The sequence below is a fragment of the Hibiscus syriacus genome, unplaced genomic scaffold, assembly GCF_006381635.1.
Source record: "Hibiscus syriacus cultivar Baekdansim isolate YM2019G1 unplaced genomic scaffold, ASM638163v2 tig00005406_pilon, whole genome shotgun sequence".
NCBI lineage: Eukaryota > Viridiplantae > Streptophyta > Magnoliopsida > Malvales > Malvaceae > Hibiscus > Hibiscus syriacus.
The window spans coordinates 227792-247400 of record NW_024062056.1 but is presented as its reverse complement, the minus strand read 5'-3'; the positions used below and the strand labels follow the sequence as shown (position 1 = coordinate 247400).

At 35.0% G+C, this 19609-nt stretch overlaps 1 protein-coding gene across 1 annotated transcript; it reads right to left on the bottom strand.

The window, feature by feature from the left end:
• Positions 1-50: 50 nt before the first annotated feature.
• On the bottom strand, positions 51-2780 carry LOC120199284 (non-specific lipid transfer protein GPI-anchored 12-like). The gene is made up of 4 exons (XM_039200413.1): positions 2394-2780; positions 632-1003; positions 313-372; positions 51-213 (listed from the first exon to the last, which is right to left on the bottom strand). Exons 1-4 carry the CDS (start codon positions 2725-2727, stop codon positions 83-85), a joined length of 897 nt encoding a protein of 298 aa, XP_039056344.1. The 5' UTR covers positions 2728-2780; the 3' UTR covers positions 51-82.
• Positions 2781-19609: the final 16829 nt, after the last annotated feature.

The window sequence follows — 19609 nt, the reverse complement described above, 5'->3', positions numbered from 1 at the left end:
GAAGACTTGTGTTCTATTACCCGTACATCAAATAATTGTCTTGAATATATAGTAAATGATGATTAAGAATGTAAAATAAGTCTTAAATCCCAAACAATATGGGAAGAGAGGCAAATGGTAAGGCAAGGAGGGAAGCGAGACCAGGGATTGCAATGTTCGAAGCACCCTTGGTGTTTCCACTTGAAGAGCCTGGACCTAATTCTTTGGCCAATCCTAATCAAAATAATACCAACAGATAATCAATCTATTAAAATTTAAACACGCTTATTACAAAATAAATACTTCCACTAATCAATAAATAAAATGAATTACCCGGAGGTATAGATCCTTTAGGACTTGGGGTTGGTGCTCCGGTTGGATCGCCATTAATAACTGTAGCAATTGAAGAAAATAAACATTTAAATTTAAATTCAAATTTTATTTTATTTTTCTTAATATGGGATGATTACACTGTAATATTTGTTCGAAAAACATAATTATTTGTCATGAACGCTCAAATATACATGTAAACTTGTTCGAACCCGAAACCTCTAAATATAATAATCATAGCCTCAACCACTAAATTAGCGCTTGAATATTAAATTCTTTAATAGAAAGATATCGTGTATTTAAAACTGTAATATATAGTTACCTGAGCATAGGCTAACGGGAGGAGTTGAGACATGGCAAACGTTAGGCAGCTTAAGAGCTCTGTCCATATCAATGTTGAACCCATAGCTTGCTGTCTTGTTCTTATCCAACAGATAGCACAGACACTGAGGGCTGCTCTCCACAAGCCCCGCCAACTCCGGACAGCAAGGTTTGTCCGGCTTCGTCAGGTTGCTTCCCGCCGTCACGTACGACAAACAATCCGACAAGTTCAACAAATTTGTCATACAGTCCGGTGTCGGTGCCTCAGCCGGCGACGGTCCAAATGCAACTGCTCCTGCTGGTTCAGACGCCGGTGATGTAGTAGATCCTTCAGTGCTTGGAGCCGGAGCTGCGGTTGGAGCACCATTGATAACTGTAGGAACTCAAGGAAATGAATTTGTTCAAGTTTGTTTTCAAGTGCTTCTATGTTATCAATATTATTTGTTCCACTATCAAAAAAGAGTAAAGCTTGTACATCTATTTTTAATAACACAATCGGACTTGATTTTACTCTATAACATCTGTGTTCTTTTTTAAGAACTCGTGTTCGACAGTTTGGATTTTAGGTAAAAAAATCTGATTCAACCCTAGATAATAATAATGTAATTCTTTATATATTTAAAGTTCATTGTAATAATAATATATTAATTAAGTTTTTCATTTTATCGAATAAAAATAATATATAAAAATATATTTGCGTCAGATTTATTCGTAAAAATTAGATAAAATTTCATGTAAAAATAAAACTTTTTTAAATCCTAATCAAATCAAATGATAAATAAGAAAAGTTGAAGAGACAAAAACTTCATTGGACCCAACTCATGTCCTCCCAAATTTTAAATGAATAGACAGTGAGCACGTGATTCATTTATTTGGTAAAAGGGCAGAAGTTAAAAGTTAGTTGAGAACAAACCATAAATACCCACGTAATCTATTAAATGAGAGGGAACCAATTCTTCGTCAGCCAAACTATCCAATTAAAGTATTAAAAATATACGTATCAAACATGACAAACTTATTATTTAATTATTTAAAAATATTTGATGTGCTAATTTCATTATTTTTAATTGGATAGAATAAGTCTCCGTTAAATTTAATTTCTAAACTTTAAAATATGTTCTTCTTGCGTCTTTAAATTTAAAACAATAGCACATTCTTATGTCAATTAGCTTGAATATTAAATAATATACATATAAAGTATATAAAATTACGTTAGAAACACGACAAACTGAATCTAGTGTGCATGATAACTAAAGTAAAAGAAATATTCATAATACTAGAACGGTGGATTAAGGGGAGCGGTTTAGGCCATTCTCCTCTAAAAAAATTTAAATTATTTTAATTTTTATTAGTAATTTATTTTTATATTAAAAATTTATAAAAATTTAAGCTTAATATATTTTTAGGTATCTAAATTATACTTCAAATTAATTTTTGGTGTTTAAATATTTTTTTTTGGTTAAAAATAGGTGTTTAGTGTTTTTTCATTACACTTTTAGATGTCTATCATTAAAAAAAACTATTAAATGACATATATATTTATATTTTTATTTGATCTTTTAAAAGATAAAAAATATTTTTTTAAATAATAATTTTTATTAACCTAAGATAAATATAAAATAATAATCTCAAGAAATAATAATATTTTATCGGTCTTAATATAATAAATTTAAATATATATATATATATACATAGGATACAAGGCACGTTAGATCTAAACCGATATTTATACGGAAGGAGTAAAGTTGAGGTGAAGAAAGTACCAGAGCAGAGGCTAACGGGAGGAGTGGAAACATGGCAAACATTAGGCAGCTTAAGAGCCCTGGTCATGTCAATGTTGAACCCATAACTGGCCGTCTTGTTCTTATCCAACAGATAGCACAGACACTGAGGGCTGCTCTCCAAAAGCCCCGCCAACTCCGGGCAGCAAGGTTTGTCCGGCTTCGTCAGGTTGCTTCCCGCCGTCACGTACGACAAACAGTCCGACAAGTTCAACAAGTTCGTCATACAGTCCGGCGTCGGTGCCGGTGCCTGTCCCCACGTCATCTTGGCGCTGCAGAATGTTATTACAAGGATGGCGGCGACGATGTTATTCATTTTGGTCGGAAAATACTCTAATTCACAAAAGATTTTAAGATTCTGCGTGACAGAGACAGAGAGAGAGAGAGGTGTATTTATATATATCCAAAACTGTTAATTAGGAATTTGAAAGCTGGGAGTAATGTCAAGCCGAGTTTAATTCAATTTATTGTAACCACCAACTAACTTCCAGCTCTCACCGCCCTAGAAATAAGTTCAAAGATTTTAAAAGTCAGCATCCTGTATATACATATATAGATTGATAGATTAAACAAAGTATTTTATCACCGACTTTGATAAATATTTATCTGAAAACTAACTAACTAATTAGCATACAAATCATAAACCGACTAATCTTTTAATTTTTAATTTTAACCCCCTCCTCAAATTGAAGGAAAGAAAATATTTTCCATTACCACAACTTGGATGCTATTTTGTCATGTTGCTGGGAATACAAGGTTTTCGTCATTATGTCTATAAGTTGTTCCGCATTTGTATAAGATTTCTTATATTTTCTCTATTATAAAATGACAATCTATCTCGATATATTTTATACGCTCATGATACATAGGATTTACTGATATCTATAATGATGCCTTGTTGTCACAATACATCGACACTAACGTCAATCTCTTTCAAGCAAACCTTTTAACCAGACCAATTCGGAAGTTGTCATGACCATGCTTCTGTATTCTACTGATTCCAATTATAGTGCAAAATCCTGTGATAAACTTCTTCGACATTTGAAATGCAGATCAATATGCATAACAATAAACCACAATCTTATTATCACTTGCAACCTTGAGTATGTCTCTTTTCTGAATCTTTCTTAATATACCCCATTACTGTAACTGCAACTTCCATGTGACTTTTCTTAGAATTTTATACGAACTAACTAAAATGATGAATGACATACATTATGTCAGATCTCATATGAGTTAAATAAATCAATCTTTCTATCAATATCTGGAAAATTGATTTATTTGTCATTAAAGTATATGCAACTTTCTCTTTTACTTCATCAAATTTTGCAGAAGTAAGCTTCAAGTTATGTTCTAATGGTGTCAAAGAACATGCGTTCCTTTCAGATCAGTGTCATTTATTAACTCCAAGACATACTACCTCTGATTTAGAAAAATCTCAACCTGAGATCTCAACACTTCTAATCCAAGGAAAATTTGTAAATCACACAAATCTATCATTTTAAAATTTTGATTCAAAATTCCTTTCAACTCAGGAATTAACATGTCATCATTCAATAGGTCATCAACATATACAGTAAAATCACAATATTGCTCCCTTATTTTCTCATGAACAAAGAGTAATCCAGCTTGCTTTGAAGATAACCAACAACTAACAAAGCCTTTGTCAACTTCAAATTTTATTTTCTTGAGGCTTGTTTTTGTAACACCCTAATCCAACCCGACCCGAAGATAATTGGATTATGATGTCACACAGGACCACCAGAGTGGCTAACCAAAAAATTTACTTTAAAACAATTGTAAAATATCGTATGAAACACGTCCCAAGTAAAATAAAACAAAATGCAAAAGTTTAAAGTTTACAAAATATGGGGAGCTCCCAAATCATCTAGAATAAACATACTGAGTTTAGAATCAAAATACTGAGTTTAATGTACAGAGTTATGACTGAATAATAATAGTGTCTACAATGGTACATACCCTCTAATGATAATCAAGAAGTACTCTAAATCTCAGCTAAGCTGGAACTGCTGGCGATGATAATGCTCCTCGACTAATCCTCTAAGAACCTGTGCACAAAAACACATTCCGAACGCTGAGCTTATGAGCTCAGTGCCTCACTAATAACTGTACTATACTACATGCATTCACTATATGTGCATGCTAGAGGCATAGGTATGAAAACATAAATATATTGAACTATCATACTGAGGTAGGCATCATGGTGCGACTGAGGGTTCTACATCTTGGATCTCTCACACCCCTTTAGCATTTCTAAAATACCCTTAGGTTTTGGGTGAGATTCGGAGTAGCATAAAAACGTACACGTTAACAACTTACTTCGTTGAATCTTGGGGCATCTGCACCCAGTTGGCGGTGAAGTGCCTTGGCACTGACTGGGATATCCAACTGTATGATGGTATCTGCTAAAGTAACTCGAGGGTCCCGACTGTTCCAAGCATCAAACAAGGTTAGTTTTATGTCATCCAAGTATCAAGCATCAAACTCAAGGGTTTCGACTGTGTTCCAAGCATCAAACAAGGCTGTAGTTTTATATGCTGATATTTTGATGTTATTCGGCCCCTCAAGTCTAATCCATTAACAATTGGATTACTTATCCAAAACTGTCTGATGGTACCGATATTGACCCTTTAGTATCGATACTGACCCCTGAGTATCAATACCCACCTTTTGGTATCGATACCTACTGACTGATATATGTTGAATGGGGCAGGTAGTATCGATACTCCTATGATGAGTATCAATACTCTAGTGTTGGGGTATCGATACGAGCTTGAGTATCGATACCAAAATTAGGTTCGATGTTTTAAAAAAATACATAAGTATGATACCCCTACTGGGAGTATCGATTCTCTACTCTTGGTATCGATACTCCCATGAGTATCGATATGAATTTGGCTACTAGAATCTGCTAAGTGAGTTTGGTACTGATACCACCCTACGAGTATTGAAATCGGGCTGATAATATCGATATTCTTTGGGTGAGTATCGATATTCTCTCTCAAAACTCTTTTGATTTAAGTTGTCTTGCAAGACTCATATCCCTATACGTCACCGTATACAGACTAGAGATGTCACTTCAATCGTATAAAACATTTATTATTCTAGAAATCAGAAAAAAATTGTTTATTTAAAATCCTAAAATGCATTTCTTTATTTTAAAACTAATAATAACATAAAATCATAATTTAATATTTACAAACATAATTTACTAATATACTATTCATTTATATTACCAATAATACTTAATATTATCTATTTTAAAATAGTTCTAGATATTATGTTACAAACCGTTATATATCTAGTATATATCAGAGCAATTAAAACCTCATTAATATACTTGTCACTAACTAATAAAACAACAAAATAGAATATCCTTAATGATTTTGGTGTCGGACTTGATTTTCCTGGAAATGATGCTGATATGCTCCCCACTTTACTCGTTTACTTGTACCTACGTGTGAAACACTCACACGCTAACTTTTCACTTAACGAGGCAAATAATATAAATAAAGTAATTAACAGATAAAACAAATCATATCATGTAATAAACATATATGATATCAAATTGTTTTATTCACAATAAGGATTTTTCTATCAAAATCAATAAATCAAATTATACTGTACCATTTCAGATTTATACATTTCTATTTCAAATCAAATTGTCGCCCATTGTTTTTTCATGAGAATAATGGTACACGAGTCCGAATACGAGTGTGTACGCTATATATAGTTTTTACTACTAGTAACAAATAACATTTTTGGTGCTAAACAAAAGTATAGGTACTATAGAACAAAATATCACTATACTGTAGAACCAAATATGATAATTCACGACGTCAAAACATCATGAATATCATAATGCATATATAGTTCCAAATAGATGTACATGAATTTACCATATCAGATCAGTATCAAATATTAAATACCACTACACCTCATGGCATGCCATTGTACAACGAGGGGACCACTACAACCTTTGTACTCCATTTTCATGTGTAGGGGATGTACCCTATATCACTATTATAATTTTGTCACAAAACTCTAGGCATATTCCCTTGGTATAAATAGATTAAGACACCACAAAAAGGGAGATCATCTTATTGAGAGAAAAGTGAGCTGAACAAAATAAGGGGGAAACATCAAAGCTTCCAACTTTTTTTCTTTTTCTCATCCCTTTCGTGGTGTTCCTCTATTTTCAAGCTTGAGGGAGTGGTGAGCTAGGTATTCGAGAGGAGCTAGCGTCGCTAAGGTGGTTCGTGGTAGCCGAGGGAGTTTCCATTTTATGCGTTATGAGTTTTTCCTCCACCCTTATCCTTTATTTTTATTCATATTTTATGGGGTTTATTATGGATGATTAATTTTTTTTTCTTTAATAGATGGTTGATATTTCTATGTTTAATACTTGTTTTGCTTATTGTTTTTAATTACTGATGTAAGGTACTCATACCATCAATTGATTGTGGATTTAAGAAGGAAGAAAACTAACCTGCAAATAAGTGAATGACTCAAATAGAATGGCTTGGTAGTTGATGTAGGTGAAAATGGAGGGTTATTTATGATATGAGATTGGTAGTGGAAGTATTGTTGTTATGGCTATGGTTAGGCTTAAAAAACAATGGAAATAGGTAGGATATTATCTTAATAGTCTAAGGAAGAACCAATGTTATAAAAGAGCAAAGACCTAGCCTTATAAATCTAATTAAGTGGTGGTAGAAAGGACTTAAATCCACTAGATAATAATCTAGGAACCACAACTATCAAATGGAAGAGGTTGACACCACAAGTATAAAAATACTTGATAAGTTGATAAAAGTCATCAATGAATTGAGAAAAGAGATAAAATCTCACTTGAAATAAATTATCAAATGTCTGTTTACAAAGGAATAAGACTAGCCTATTTATAGAAATGAAGGGTCATGGCCGAATGGATACATGGTGGTTCAGCCAGCCCTTTTGTCCCTTTAAACTGATATAATTTAAATTGTAAAAGAGATGATGATTCAGCCTAAATAAAGGGAAATAATCCTTGGCCAAATGGGTTCTTTTTGCTATTCATCTTGGCACCAAAATGAAGAGGAATGAGTGCTTGGTCGAATGGTGATGTAGCCTTTCATCTTGGTGCTTAAAAGAGACCACATGCAAGACACATGGTTACTGGTCATATGGAACGCACATAGGGGTTCGAGGGAGCCTTCTGATGCAGTCTTGTACATAGGATAAAAGCTGGTCATTTGCTTCATCTTGGACATCCATGGGTTCTTCTCCATGCTTGCTTGAGTGTGTAGCTAGCTAGAAATGCAAGGGCTGGTGGAGAATGAGGTTCCTAGCCGAGATCTCTTTGGCTCTTTAGCAACTCTCCTAGCTACTTTCAGTTTCCCAATTGGTCACTTTCAGCAACCTAGCTTCATTTAGTCCACCGAGCTGAATTTATCTAGCCTTTAGCTCATTGAGCTAAATTAATCTTTCAATTATCTTTCCCGAGCTGTTATGGAGATTGTGAGCTAATTGTGAGCTGACATAGAGTGCCAAATACTCCCTCAAGATGCCCTAATGTGCTTCGTGCTTACATGTACCTATAGGTGCAAATAAAATAAGGTAAACCAAAGGAAATGAGCTGAAATGAATGAAATACTTTGTTGTCGTACATGTTTTAGGACTTATGAGCTATGAATGCATGTCATGAGATAAGAACTATATGATGTAATATATGTGAGCTAATGTATATGACTTATGAGCTAACTTGAATGGAAATGAGCTAAGAAATGAATGAATGAACATGCTGCCAATTCATAAATGAAATGAAACTTATCTAAATGAATGCAAACTAATATAAATTAATAATATTCTTGAAATAACATCATGCAACAAGTAATATAAAGACGTGGATATGTTAAGTTATATTTTAACTATTAAAACATTATATAACTTATGATTAGGTGGTGTTAACTTGTCAAATGAATTGAAAGCTTCAAGACACTTAATTAAGATTACTTCATTGAATTGCTTGGCTCTGGATCGAGTTATGGGACCTTGAGGCATCACTTCTGGATCTAGTGTAGGCGTGACCACATCAATTACGTAAGATTATATGAGCTATGAGAATAGCCATTTCTTAAGTATACTACTTAGTGTTCGAGAGAAACTAAGTTAATGATCTTTAGTGTTCGAGAGAAACTAAAGGAAGATCGATGTAAGCAATGGGTTTTAGCAGCCTAATCCACCGTCAGAGATGAGGTTGAGATTTCAATGACTAAAATGAGTAGTACCAAATCAATAGGTTACATGTTATTGCATCAGGCCGAGAGGATTTACTGTGGAATTCTCATCTGTCAGATCACATGACTAGAGATAGCATAGGGATACTCGTAGTAAGGTTTGTTGAGGAAATAAGATATAGAAGTTTAGACCATCCTAAAAGATTAAGCTTGAGATTCCTAAGTGACCCCATCATTCATTCCCGTAATATCTTGTTGCATGAGGATTATAAAGTCATCTTATTTAATTCCCAAGTTATCAATATGTTTTACCTTAGAATTTTCATTTGATTGCACTTTAAACAATTACATTTTCCATGATTTCTCATTTTCCACCCAAGCACACTACCATTTCTACCTCATCTATATACATTTCATTTTGCCTTGACATAATTATTTGTGCATACCATTAGCTATAATTAGATAAAGTAGTTTGTTACTTTGACTTAACTAGTAATCTCCTCCAATCCCTATGGAGATGATACTCACTCACTCTATATTACTTGTTCGATTGTGTATACTTGCACATATTTTCACGTAATTTATAAGCACTCACAAACGCATACAAGTTTTTGGTGTTGTCGCCGAGGAGTGACGACTGGAAGTTTAATAGTTTTTTCATAGCATTTTTATTTTACTTCTTTATATTTTGTATACTTTTACTTGTAATTTCCTTTACCTTTTTTAGTTCTAATTGGTGTATGACCCGAGGACTTCCTGAGGAATCATTAATACAAATCGAACATGAGATTTAACAACTATTTAAACAAAGGAGACATAATCAACGTTCTCACTAAAATATGTGTAGACTGCAAAACCAAGGTGTTGGCCATGTGGAGGATCAAACATATCAAAATATCGAGGCAAAACCAAGGTGTTGGCCAAGTGGAGGATCAAGCATATCAAAATATGAGTGCTGGGATCGATATATATGATTGCTTTGCAAGTGTATAAATCATGGTTTCCAACATTGGACTCAAATCGTGATGTTTTATAATGGAGTAAATGCACCCACGAGGATGATGTTAGATTCATCAGTAAATGGGACTTTGCTAGAAAAATCATCTGACGAGGCTTTTGACATTTTGGATAGGATTGTAAACAATTATTACCAATTCCCCTCTTCAAGGCTTGCAACTGGGAGGAAGACACCTGAGACCTATGAGTTAGATGCTAAAGACTCAGTGTCCGCCCAACTTTCAACTATCACAAGCATGTTGAAGAACTTGAAACGTTTGAACGAGGTGATATAAGTGAAGACAACCAGTTTAACATGTCTGTTATGCCATGGCAATCACCATGAGAGTGCATGCCCATAAAATCATGGGTCCATCAACTTTGTGGGAAATTTCAACTGAGGAAACAACAATCCCTACTCCAACACCTACAATATAGGTCAACATCCTAACACAATCGATTCAAGTAATATAGTAGTGAGTGAGTATCGCCTCCAGAGGGATTAGAGGTCTTTTAAAAGATTGCTACAGCTAGGAATAGGTGTCACTAACTAATCCTAAGTATCTAAGTCTAATGATATAAACAAGGAAAATATATAATGGAAAATGGTATGAACAGATGAAAAAGTTTGGTCGAGGCGATAACAAATGTAAAGTGAGCAGAAAAGTTTTGTCGAGGCAAGAAAAATATGCAGAGATAATCAAATAAAAGTTGTCAAGGCTAAAGTTATCAAAACTCTATAAATAAAATGGAAACCTCACACAATCAGACTTCTAACGGGGCACTTAGGTTGGTTTTGCTATGGCGATAAGTTATTTCATGCTAAGAATGATTTGGTATGCTATGCTTAGGCTGCCTGACAAGATTACTAGAATTCTTAGACGGTTGCTATGAAAATACTACTCGGCGTGAGCTACAACCCTTTGTTTGTCATACTGTTGTTATGGCAATACCCCTCAGCGTGAATTATAGTCGTTATCTATCCTACTCAAGCGTCTATCCCTTTTAGTCGATTGAAATACTCTCCTTATCTCTAAGGTAGGCAGGTTAGAACATCACCATCCCGAAAATCTCTTGAAAAATGACAATCTCTCAAAAGCTCTTACAAGGTCTAGAAATATTTCGCCTAGGCACCAGGCAATCTCTCGAAGCTCTTACAGTGTCAAGGCAAAAGGTTAAAACAGTGAACAAAACATCACTTAACAAAAACATACGTAATCATTCATTAACGGTAAAATAAAATATCATCCAAGCATTCCCAGCACCAAATAAAACAGTTTATGGTGTGGTTAACATCATCCCAAAAATATTCATTAAGTACATCCCTTAGAAAAATAAAACATGAAGAATAAGAGGAAGAAAAACTCCCAGAACAGAGTTCTGTCATGACATCATACTACCACCATGAGTGCTACAACGCACCAGCCTCTGTCGAGGGCTTGGCAGCCGCCCCGGCGAAGCCTGACTATGGAGGGCACCAAGTACGAATGAGTAGGGACGGTGGAAAAAGGATGTCGCGGTCACTTTTTTCCAAGCCTAGGGTATTTTATCTGTATGATTCTCTCTTCTGCCTCCTCTTTTTGGCACTGTGACTGGGTATTTATAATGGGAATTTTCCTAGGGTTTCACATCATTAAATATTCCCTAAATACCCGTGTTTTCTTGTCCAAGCTATAAATGGAAAGACGACTAGATATTGTCAGAATCTTGGGCTTGCTTGCACGTGAAGTCAATAAGACAGTTGGTAGGTGACATCAACAGTTCGTTAGATCCGCATCAGACTTGCAAGATAAATCTTGCCTTGGCAAGAAAAATTTGTTCCTCATTGTCTTCGTATTTTGTGTTCCACTGGCCCTAGCAAATTAATTTGTTTCGGTAAATAAATTTTTCCTCTTTCATTTTCCGCATCATCACAATCAACAAACAACCTTTCTCATCAGTAGCATCAATTTAATCAAATAAACTTTACCTTGGTAAAACTTATCTACCACATGAAAATATGTCCTAAATATAACTATATGCAGCTAAAATGCTATGTCAATGGCTTTTAGACAATCAATAACTTAAGTAAAATTACCTAAAATATAGTCTTTTTATGGAGTTATCAAGGGCACCATCTTCGTCAAATACAAATTTTTTAGAGGTTACTATGCAATATTTTATAGTATCTACCAAGACCATTCCACTACTATTAAGAATCAAGGTGTTCTCCTTTAAAGTCAAGGAGCTATACTACAAATCCATAGCTTGTCTCTAAGAGCTTTAGAGGGTCAAGTAGGTCAAATTATCATGGCATTACAAGAACACCAACCAAGACGTCTGCCTAGTGACACTGAGGTCACTAAGAGTAATGCAATGCACTCACTCTGAGAAGTGGCACCTAGACAATCAATAAGCTAAGTTTGGGGGAAGAAAGAAGGATGATTCCAACCCCACAATTGAGTAATTTGAATATGAGATGCAAAAAGAGACACTTGGAGAAAATGATAAGGATGATGGTTCCACAAGTGGACCTACTGAGGGTGCAACCAAAAATGCCACAGAAACATTAGTTCCCACACACATTCAATAGAGGAATTCAGACCCCCACCGCCCTTTCTTGAAAGACTGAAGAAGCATAATGATGACATTCAATTTAAGAAGTTTGTCGACATTCTTGATCAGCTATATATTAATGTTCCACTCTTGGAGACCATTGAACAAATGCCTACTTATGCTAAATTTCTAAAGGAAATCGTTACCAAGAAGAGGAAAGTTGGTAAGTATGATACAATTGCCACGACAAAATAATAATGATTCGCCCTGAGAAAGCTGTCACCAAAGCAAAAAAGATATGAGCAACTTCATCATTCCATGTTCTATAAGAGATAACTATGTTGGGAAGACACTTTGTGACCTTAGCTAGAGTGTGAACTTAATGACCAAGTAAATATTTTTTGAAGTTTAGGATGGGAAATGCAAGACCTACCTCTGTTATTTTACAACTATTCGGTCGTTCCCATGTTCGTCCCGAATGGAGATTCGAAGATGTCACTATACGGGTGGAAAAATTTGTGTTCCCAATGGACTTCCTTATACTTGATTGCGTGGTTGATACTAATGCACCCATAATTTTGGGAAGGCCTTTCCTAGCTACTATTCGCATCCTTATTGATTTTGAAAATGGTGAACTCACCATTAGAGGAGCTGACCAATGTGTGACTTTGAATGTCTTTCGTGCTATCAAATTTACTAATGACTTGGAAGAATGCCAGAGCATTTTTGAAGTGGAGTCATTGATAAAAGGGGAAGCTGATTAATTTTTCCATAACAATTTCATATAGCTGGCAGATTATGAGAGGCTCGTTGAAGAAAAAGCATCAAGGAGCCCGAGGAATTTTCATTAGAGGTGGAGTAATCTAGCTTACTCACAACTAGACCATGTACGCCTTTTGAAAGTCTTGATTTTGATAAATTTGTTCCTCCTAAGCCCTCATTATAACATGCACCTATCCTAGAGCTCAAGACTTTTCCAGAGCATTTTAAATATGCTTACTTAGGTGGTAATGACACTTTACATGTGATTATCTCCTCAAGCCTTACTATTGACCAAGAATGTAGTTTTCTAAATGTTTTGTCACATCATAAGAAAGCGTTAGGCTAGACCATGATAGATTTAAATGGGATAAGTCCCACCATTTTCATTCATAAAATTCTGCTAGAGGAATGTCATGGCAATTCCATTGAGCCACAAAGAAGGCTTAACCCTGTCATGAAAAAGGGGTGATGAAAGAGATTATTAAGTGACTTGATACTGGGGTGATTTACTCTATATCCAATTGTTCATGTGTGAGCTCGGTGCAATGCGTCCCCAAGAAATGAGGCATAACCGTGGTGAGCAATAAGGATAATGAGCTCCTACCCACTCGCACCGTCATAAGATAGAAGATATGCATGGACTATAGCAAACTAAACAAAGCTACCAAGAAGGACCATTTTCCTTTACATTTCATCGATCAAATGTTGGATCTATTGGCGAGAAGGAATACTATTACTTTCTAGATGTCTATTTTGGGTAAAACCAAATTGTCATATCACATGAGGACTAAGAGAAGACAACCTTTACATGCCTATATGGAACTTATACCTTTGCGAAGGATGTCATTTAGACTCTGTAATTCCCTAACAACTTTTCAGCTTTGTATACAAGCTATCTTCTTTAGCATGGTTGATAATGTTCTAGAAAATTTTATGGATGACTTCTTTGTTTATGGAGATAACTTTGAGAAATGCCTTGGCAATATAACATGAGTGCTCAAGAGATGCGAGGAGGTTGATCTTATGCTTAATTGGGAGATATTTCACTTCATGATGACTGAAAGAATTGTACTGGGCCACAAGATCTCACACAAGGCAATTAACGTGGACAAAACCAAAATTGACGTAATTGAGAAGTTGTCGCCGCCAACCTCTGTCAAGGGCATTGGGAGTTTTCTTGGACACACTAGTTTTTATAGGAGATTCATTAAGGACTTCTCAAAGATCTCCAAGCCTTTGTGCACATTGCTTCAGAAAAATCAACCCTTTGTGTTCTATAAAATTTTCCATGAAGCATTCACAGAGCTGAAACAGAGCATTCATACGAGTTGATTTGTGATGCGAAAGATTATGCCGTGGGAGTTATGCTTGGGCAACACCGAGATAAAATTTTTCATGTTATTTATTATGCTAGTCGCACCTTTAATGAATCACAATTGAATTGCACAACCACTGAGAAAGAACTACTTGCCCTGGTATTTGCATTTGACAAGTTTAGTCCATACTTAATAGTCACCAAATTAATTGTTCACATTGATCACTTAACCATAAAATATTTAGTGAACAAGAGAGAAACCAAGCCTAGACTCATTAGGTGGATACTATTACTACAAGAATTTGACTTGTAGGTTGTAGATAGGAAATGTACCAAGAATCAAGTTACATATCACCTATTTAGGCTAGAAAACAATTCAGAATACCATGACATTTTAGATATTCAAGAGAAATTCCCTGACGAGAAAATCTTATATGCCGCAACATTTTCATGGTACATTAACATCTTAATTTTCTTGTTAGTGGAATTTTGCCTTATGATTTGTACAGCCAGGTAGGAGGAAGTTCAAGCATGATGCCATTATTCATGGGAGCCATATTTGTTCAAGCATTATACAGACCATGTAATCAGCTGATGTGTCCCCGAAGAGGGACAAAAGGACATCCTACACCATTGCCACACGACCCCATTTGGAGGTCACTATAGAGGTACAAGGACCGCTGTAAAGGTCCTTCAATCGAGCTTTTCATGGCCTACACTATTCAAAGACACTCATGAGTTTTGCACAGAACGTGATCGATGCCAACGTATTGGAACATTACAAGACGACATGAAATATAGTTACAAAATATTTTAGAGATTGAGATCTTTGACGTGTGGGGAATTGAATTTGTGATACCCTTCCCATCATCCTTTTAAGATCTATACATCTTTATGGTAGTGGATTATATGTCTAAGTGGGTCGAGGAAATTGCAACGCTGAAGAATGACTCTAAGACCATGCTCAAGTTCATACACAAAAATATCTTCTCCAGATTTGGAGAACCCAAAGCCATCATCAGTAATGAAGGAACCTATTTTGACAAGATGCTAATTGTCAGGGCATTGCAGAGGTATGAGGTGCGACACAAAATTTTCATGTCATATCACCCCCAGACAAATAGCCAAGTTGACGTCTTCAACCCCGAAGAAATGACTGGTCCCAAAAGCTCGATGAAACATTCTGGGCTTACCACATTATATTTAAAACTCTACTAGGGATGTCCCTGTTCAAATTAGTGTATAGAAAAGCCTACCATATTCCTATCGAGCTAGATCATAAAGCTTATTGGTCTATCAAAAAGCTTAATTTTGATACGCAATTAGCTGGAGAGCAAAGATGATTAGAGTTCAATGAAATGGAAGAGTTTAGGGTACAAGCATATGAAAATGCCAAGCTTTACAAGGAGAAAACTAAGAAGTGGCATGACCAAATGCTTTTGCTTTAGCATTTTCATGTTGGTCAACAAATGCTCCTCTACAACACAAGGCTAAGGTTCTTTCTAGGTAAGCTCAAGTCAAGATGGTTAGGCCCCTTTGAAGTGCACAACGTCTACCCTCATGAAGCTATCAACATAAAAAAATATAGACGATTAGACCATTTTTAAAGTCAATGGCCAGTGGTTGAAAGCTTACAATGGAGCTCCACCTTTGCGTGATAAGTCGACGCTCTACCTGTAAGACGCCTGAGTTTGCCCTTCTAAGCTTTTTTAAAATGCCACGACATTTAGGATTTACTACTGTACATAAATAACACGTGCATTTTTATTTATTTTTAGTTATTTTCGTTGTTCTTCATGTTTTCTCTTAGTATTTTATTTTATTTTATTTTTGTTTCACCCAACATAGGTGGCGACTGCTCATACAAGGACAAAAATAAAGGAAAACCCTATATTTAAAGCTTTAGGAGACAAAATGACAAAAAAGAATGAGGAATTTGTTTTTAATTTTCAAATCCCATATTTAATATTGTAATTATTACTTTCTCTTTCCTACTTTTTAGCCCTTATTTATTATTTTACACTTTTTAGTTTATTTTCTCTCTTCATAAAAACTCTCTGATTTGTTACTTTCCACTTTTTATTCTTCTTTCTATTCTCCCAAAACCCATCCACACGTTAAGCCCCCTTCCAGTCCATAACTTTTCATCTTTCTTTTTCTCTTTCTAATTTATTTCTTTTAATTTCAACACTCCTTTTGTTTTCCTTCTGTCAAACCAAAACACCATAGCCAAAAAAACTTCGAGTTTTTCTTTCATTCTTTGTTCATCGAAACAACAATGGTGCAATCTCGTCTAGCGAGTACGAACTACCTCCCCACAATAGTTTACAAACAATGCAACAAAGGAACGGGTCTAACACTTAAAGAACTGAAAAGTTTTCTTCGAACAAGGCTTTTTTTTCTCTGATGCGGTCAACAAAGATTTAGCAGCGGATGTTGTTAGAGTATGCCCAAACTCCAACCATTTGATGATTGTATGGACACATTTTATTTACCGATTTTATTAAATAAAGGCATTGTTCTATTATTTTTAGTTATATATATGTGTCTAATATAAACTGAAAGATAATAAAGTCCATATGATAATATGATTATTATTAAATATCCTTAGTCGAATAGTATTATGGTATGAACAATAATAATATGTTTAAGACTAACATATTATTGATTGATGACAATGAATTTTCATTGACATAGAGATGTCAGAATCGGTGCATTAATATATTGTTAGAGAACGACATATTGGATTGACCTACTATGAGCATATGTCTTGGATTATTATTTAATGGTTATAACATTGCTCATGGTGATGACTATATGTATGATTTTCAAACTTGAGATCATTATGATCTCAATATATATTGTTGTATGTTTTGATTCAATTAACCATTCTTCGTAACTGGTTGTACTATAAAGACTGATATTGAACATATCTCGATATATGTAATGAGATGTGAATGATTAAGATATGATTTATCCTTCCTACATAATAGAAAATATATCACAGGCCAATTGATTGAGTAAGACTAGAAATGCATGGCCATGCTTGAATAAGTTGATATGAGATATCACAAATTATTCGTTAATTATAGTCTACTCTAGATATCAAGAAAGAATAGATGGGTTATACAAGCGTGACTATTCCAAGACTTGTGCCTATTCTAGATATAAAAGACAAAAGAATGTAATACATAAAAGAGTCAATCACGAAGATGATATGTCGAATCATGATTTCTTGTAACTTAGCTAACAATGATATATTGCCAGATGTCACTTATTGTTTGTAATAATTAGAATGGTTCTAATAATTACTACTAATGTTACAAGAACCTACATGGTCACACCTTAAAGTTGAAATGAGCAATTATTAAATTGTACAATGCAATTAAAGTCAATATATATATATATATATATATATATTTGATATACACATAATTTAATTATCCCGAATAAAAAAGTGGACATTAAAAGAATATAATTCTGATTACAACTCTTTTAATGAATATTTAATTCAGAATAATTAAAGAAGATTAAAATTCAGAATAATTAAAACAATATTTTAATTAATTAAAAATTTAAAAACCCTAAAGGTTAGGGTAACTTATATATATATAAAGATAATTAAGGGTCTAATAGCCATTCTTCTTGATCTTTTAGCCGATTTTCTCAAAAAGATTTTTGAGAAAAAGTAAAAAAATAAATAAATGCTCTCAATCGGGTGAACCAAGTAGAGGTCGAGACGTTTTCGTGGAGGCATGCGATTTAAATCATTCGTGATCACTATTACTGTTGATGCAATCTTACTATTTTTCAAGGAACCCAATGTAAGTAATTGTATCCCTTTCCTCCTATTTTCGGTTTTATCGTACATGGATTGTTGGTGAGACCATCTAGTTTTGTTTTCCCACTACGCCATGGGGTACGCCAACGATTCGAACAGATGTGTTGGATGAAGTTGCTAGACTGCAATGTAAGAAATTCGTAAGACACCTGGGAAATGTCAATGCCTCCATTGTTAAAGAATTATATGAAAATATTTCAGAACTAATGAAACAATCCGTTTTTGTTAGGGGTAAACTTATTCGCTTTGAATCCTTTGCCATTAACCGCTACTTTAAACTACATGATATTGTTGATCATCATTCAAAGTTTGTTTAGAAGGCCGACAATGAGGCATACCAGGGTGTGTTGACGGATCTCTGCTTTTAAAACATTGAATGGAATGACAACCAAATTAGTTGGCGCACAGTGGATTGAGACCTACTCCAACAAAGGGCCAAGCTGTGGAATCATTTAATGAAAACTAAGTTTATGTATACATCCCACAACACGACGGTATCACTACCCAGATGATGGTACTACACTTGATACTTTTGGAACACTCGATTGATGTTGGCAAGATCATTATGGAGCAAACTTATACATGTTTGAAATGAAAAGCAAGTGCTTTGGTCTTCCCAAATCTCATCACTACACTTTGTAGGGAAAAATGAGTCATTGAGGACGAATTTGATGAGTTCTTACCAGGATTAAAGGGAATCAAAAAGGCTAAGCTGCCCTTATTATTAGGTTTCAATGAGGACCAATCTGAGGAGAACGTGAAAGCTGAGGTAAAGGTAAATACCACGACAAGATTAGCTGCTACAACTGCTAAGTCTTCTAAGCATACGAAGGAACAAGTGAATACTTTATCGGGCGATCTCTGCACATTCTTTGTTTATATTAAGCAGCGAGACACAGTGATAGAGTCCTACTTCAAGAAAATGCTCCCTCAGTGGGTCCAAGATCTCTCAGCTTTCTGTGACTCCATACTATAGAAAATAGGAAATACCACGACATCATCAGATACAGTTCCTTGCGATCCCCTAATCAAGCCATATACTGATGATCCACCAACCAATATGGCTAAAGAAGATGAGAAAGAACAAGAAACCCAACCCAAACCAACCTCGAGCTCCCATTTGAGACCGCCCCTACTACTGAAACAATTAAATATTCGATAATGTCGCATCAATCTATCCTACGCAGGACAACAAAGCACTTGAAGAAATCCACGAGGCAGGTTGTGTATCCAGTTGACACGAAGCGTCTAAGAGTACTACTCCTGTTGAACCAGAATCGACCTCTGAATATCTAAGTCCTCCCCCACTGAAGAAGCACTCCAGGTGCAGCAGAACCACCACACCAGCACTACCATAGATAAGTCGATGTACCTTGCATTCTATTATATTACATATAGAATTTAGTCTATTATTTCAAGTTTGGGAGATGTAATGTCCTTATTAGGACATGTACTTTGCATACATAGGGTTAGCAGAACTAATTTATCGTGGCATTTGTAAGTGTTAGGA

What these genes read in the sequence shown, in the direction of transcription:
- LOC120199284 (XM_039200413.1), bottom strand. Translation starts at nt 2,727, where the DNA reads ATGAATAACATCGTCGCCGCCATCCTTGTAATAACATTCTGCAGCGCC. An exon ending in TCCCGTTAGCCTCTGCTCTG is followed by an intron (nt 1,004 to 2,393) that starts GTACTTTCTTCA and finishes GAGTTCCTACAG; the next exon opens with TTATCAATGGTGCTCCAACC. An exon ending in TCCCGTTAGCCTATGCTCAG is followed by an intron (nt 373 to 631) that starts GTAACTATATAT and finishes CAATTGCTACAG; the next exon opens with TTATTAATGGCGATCCAACC.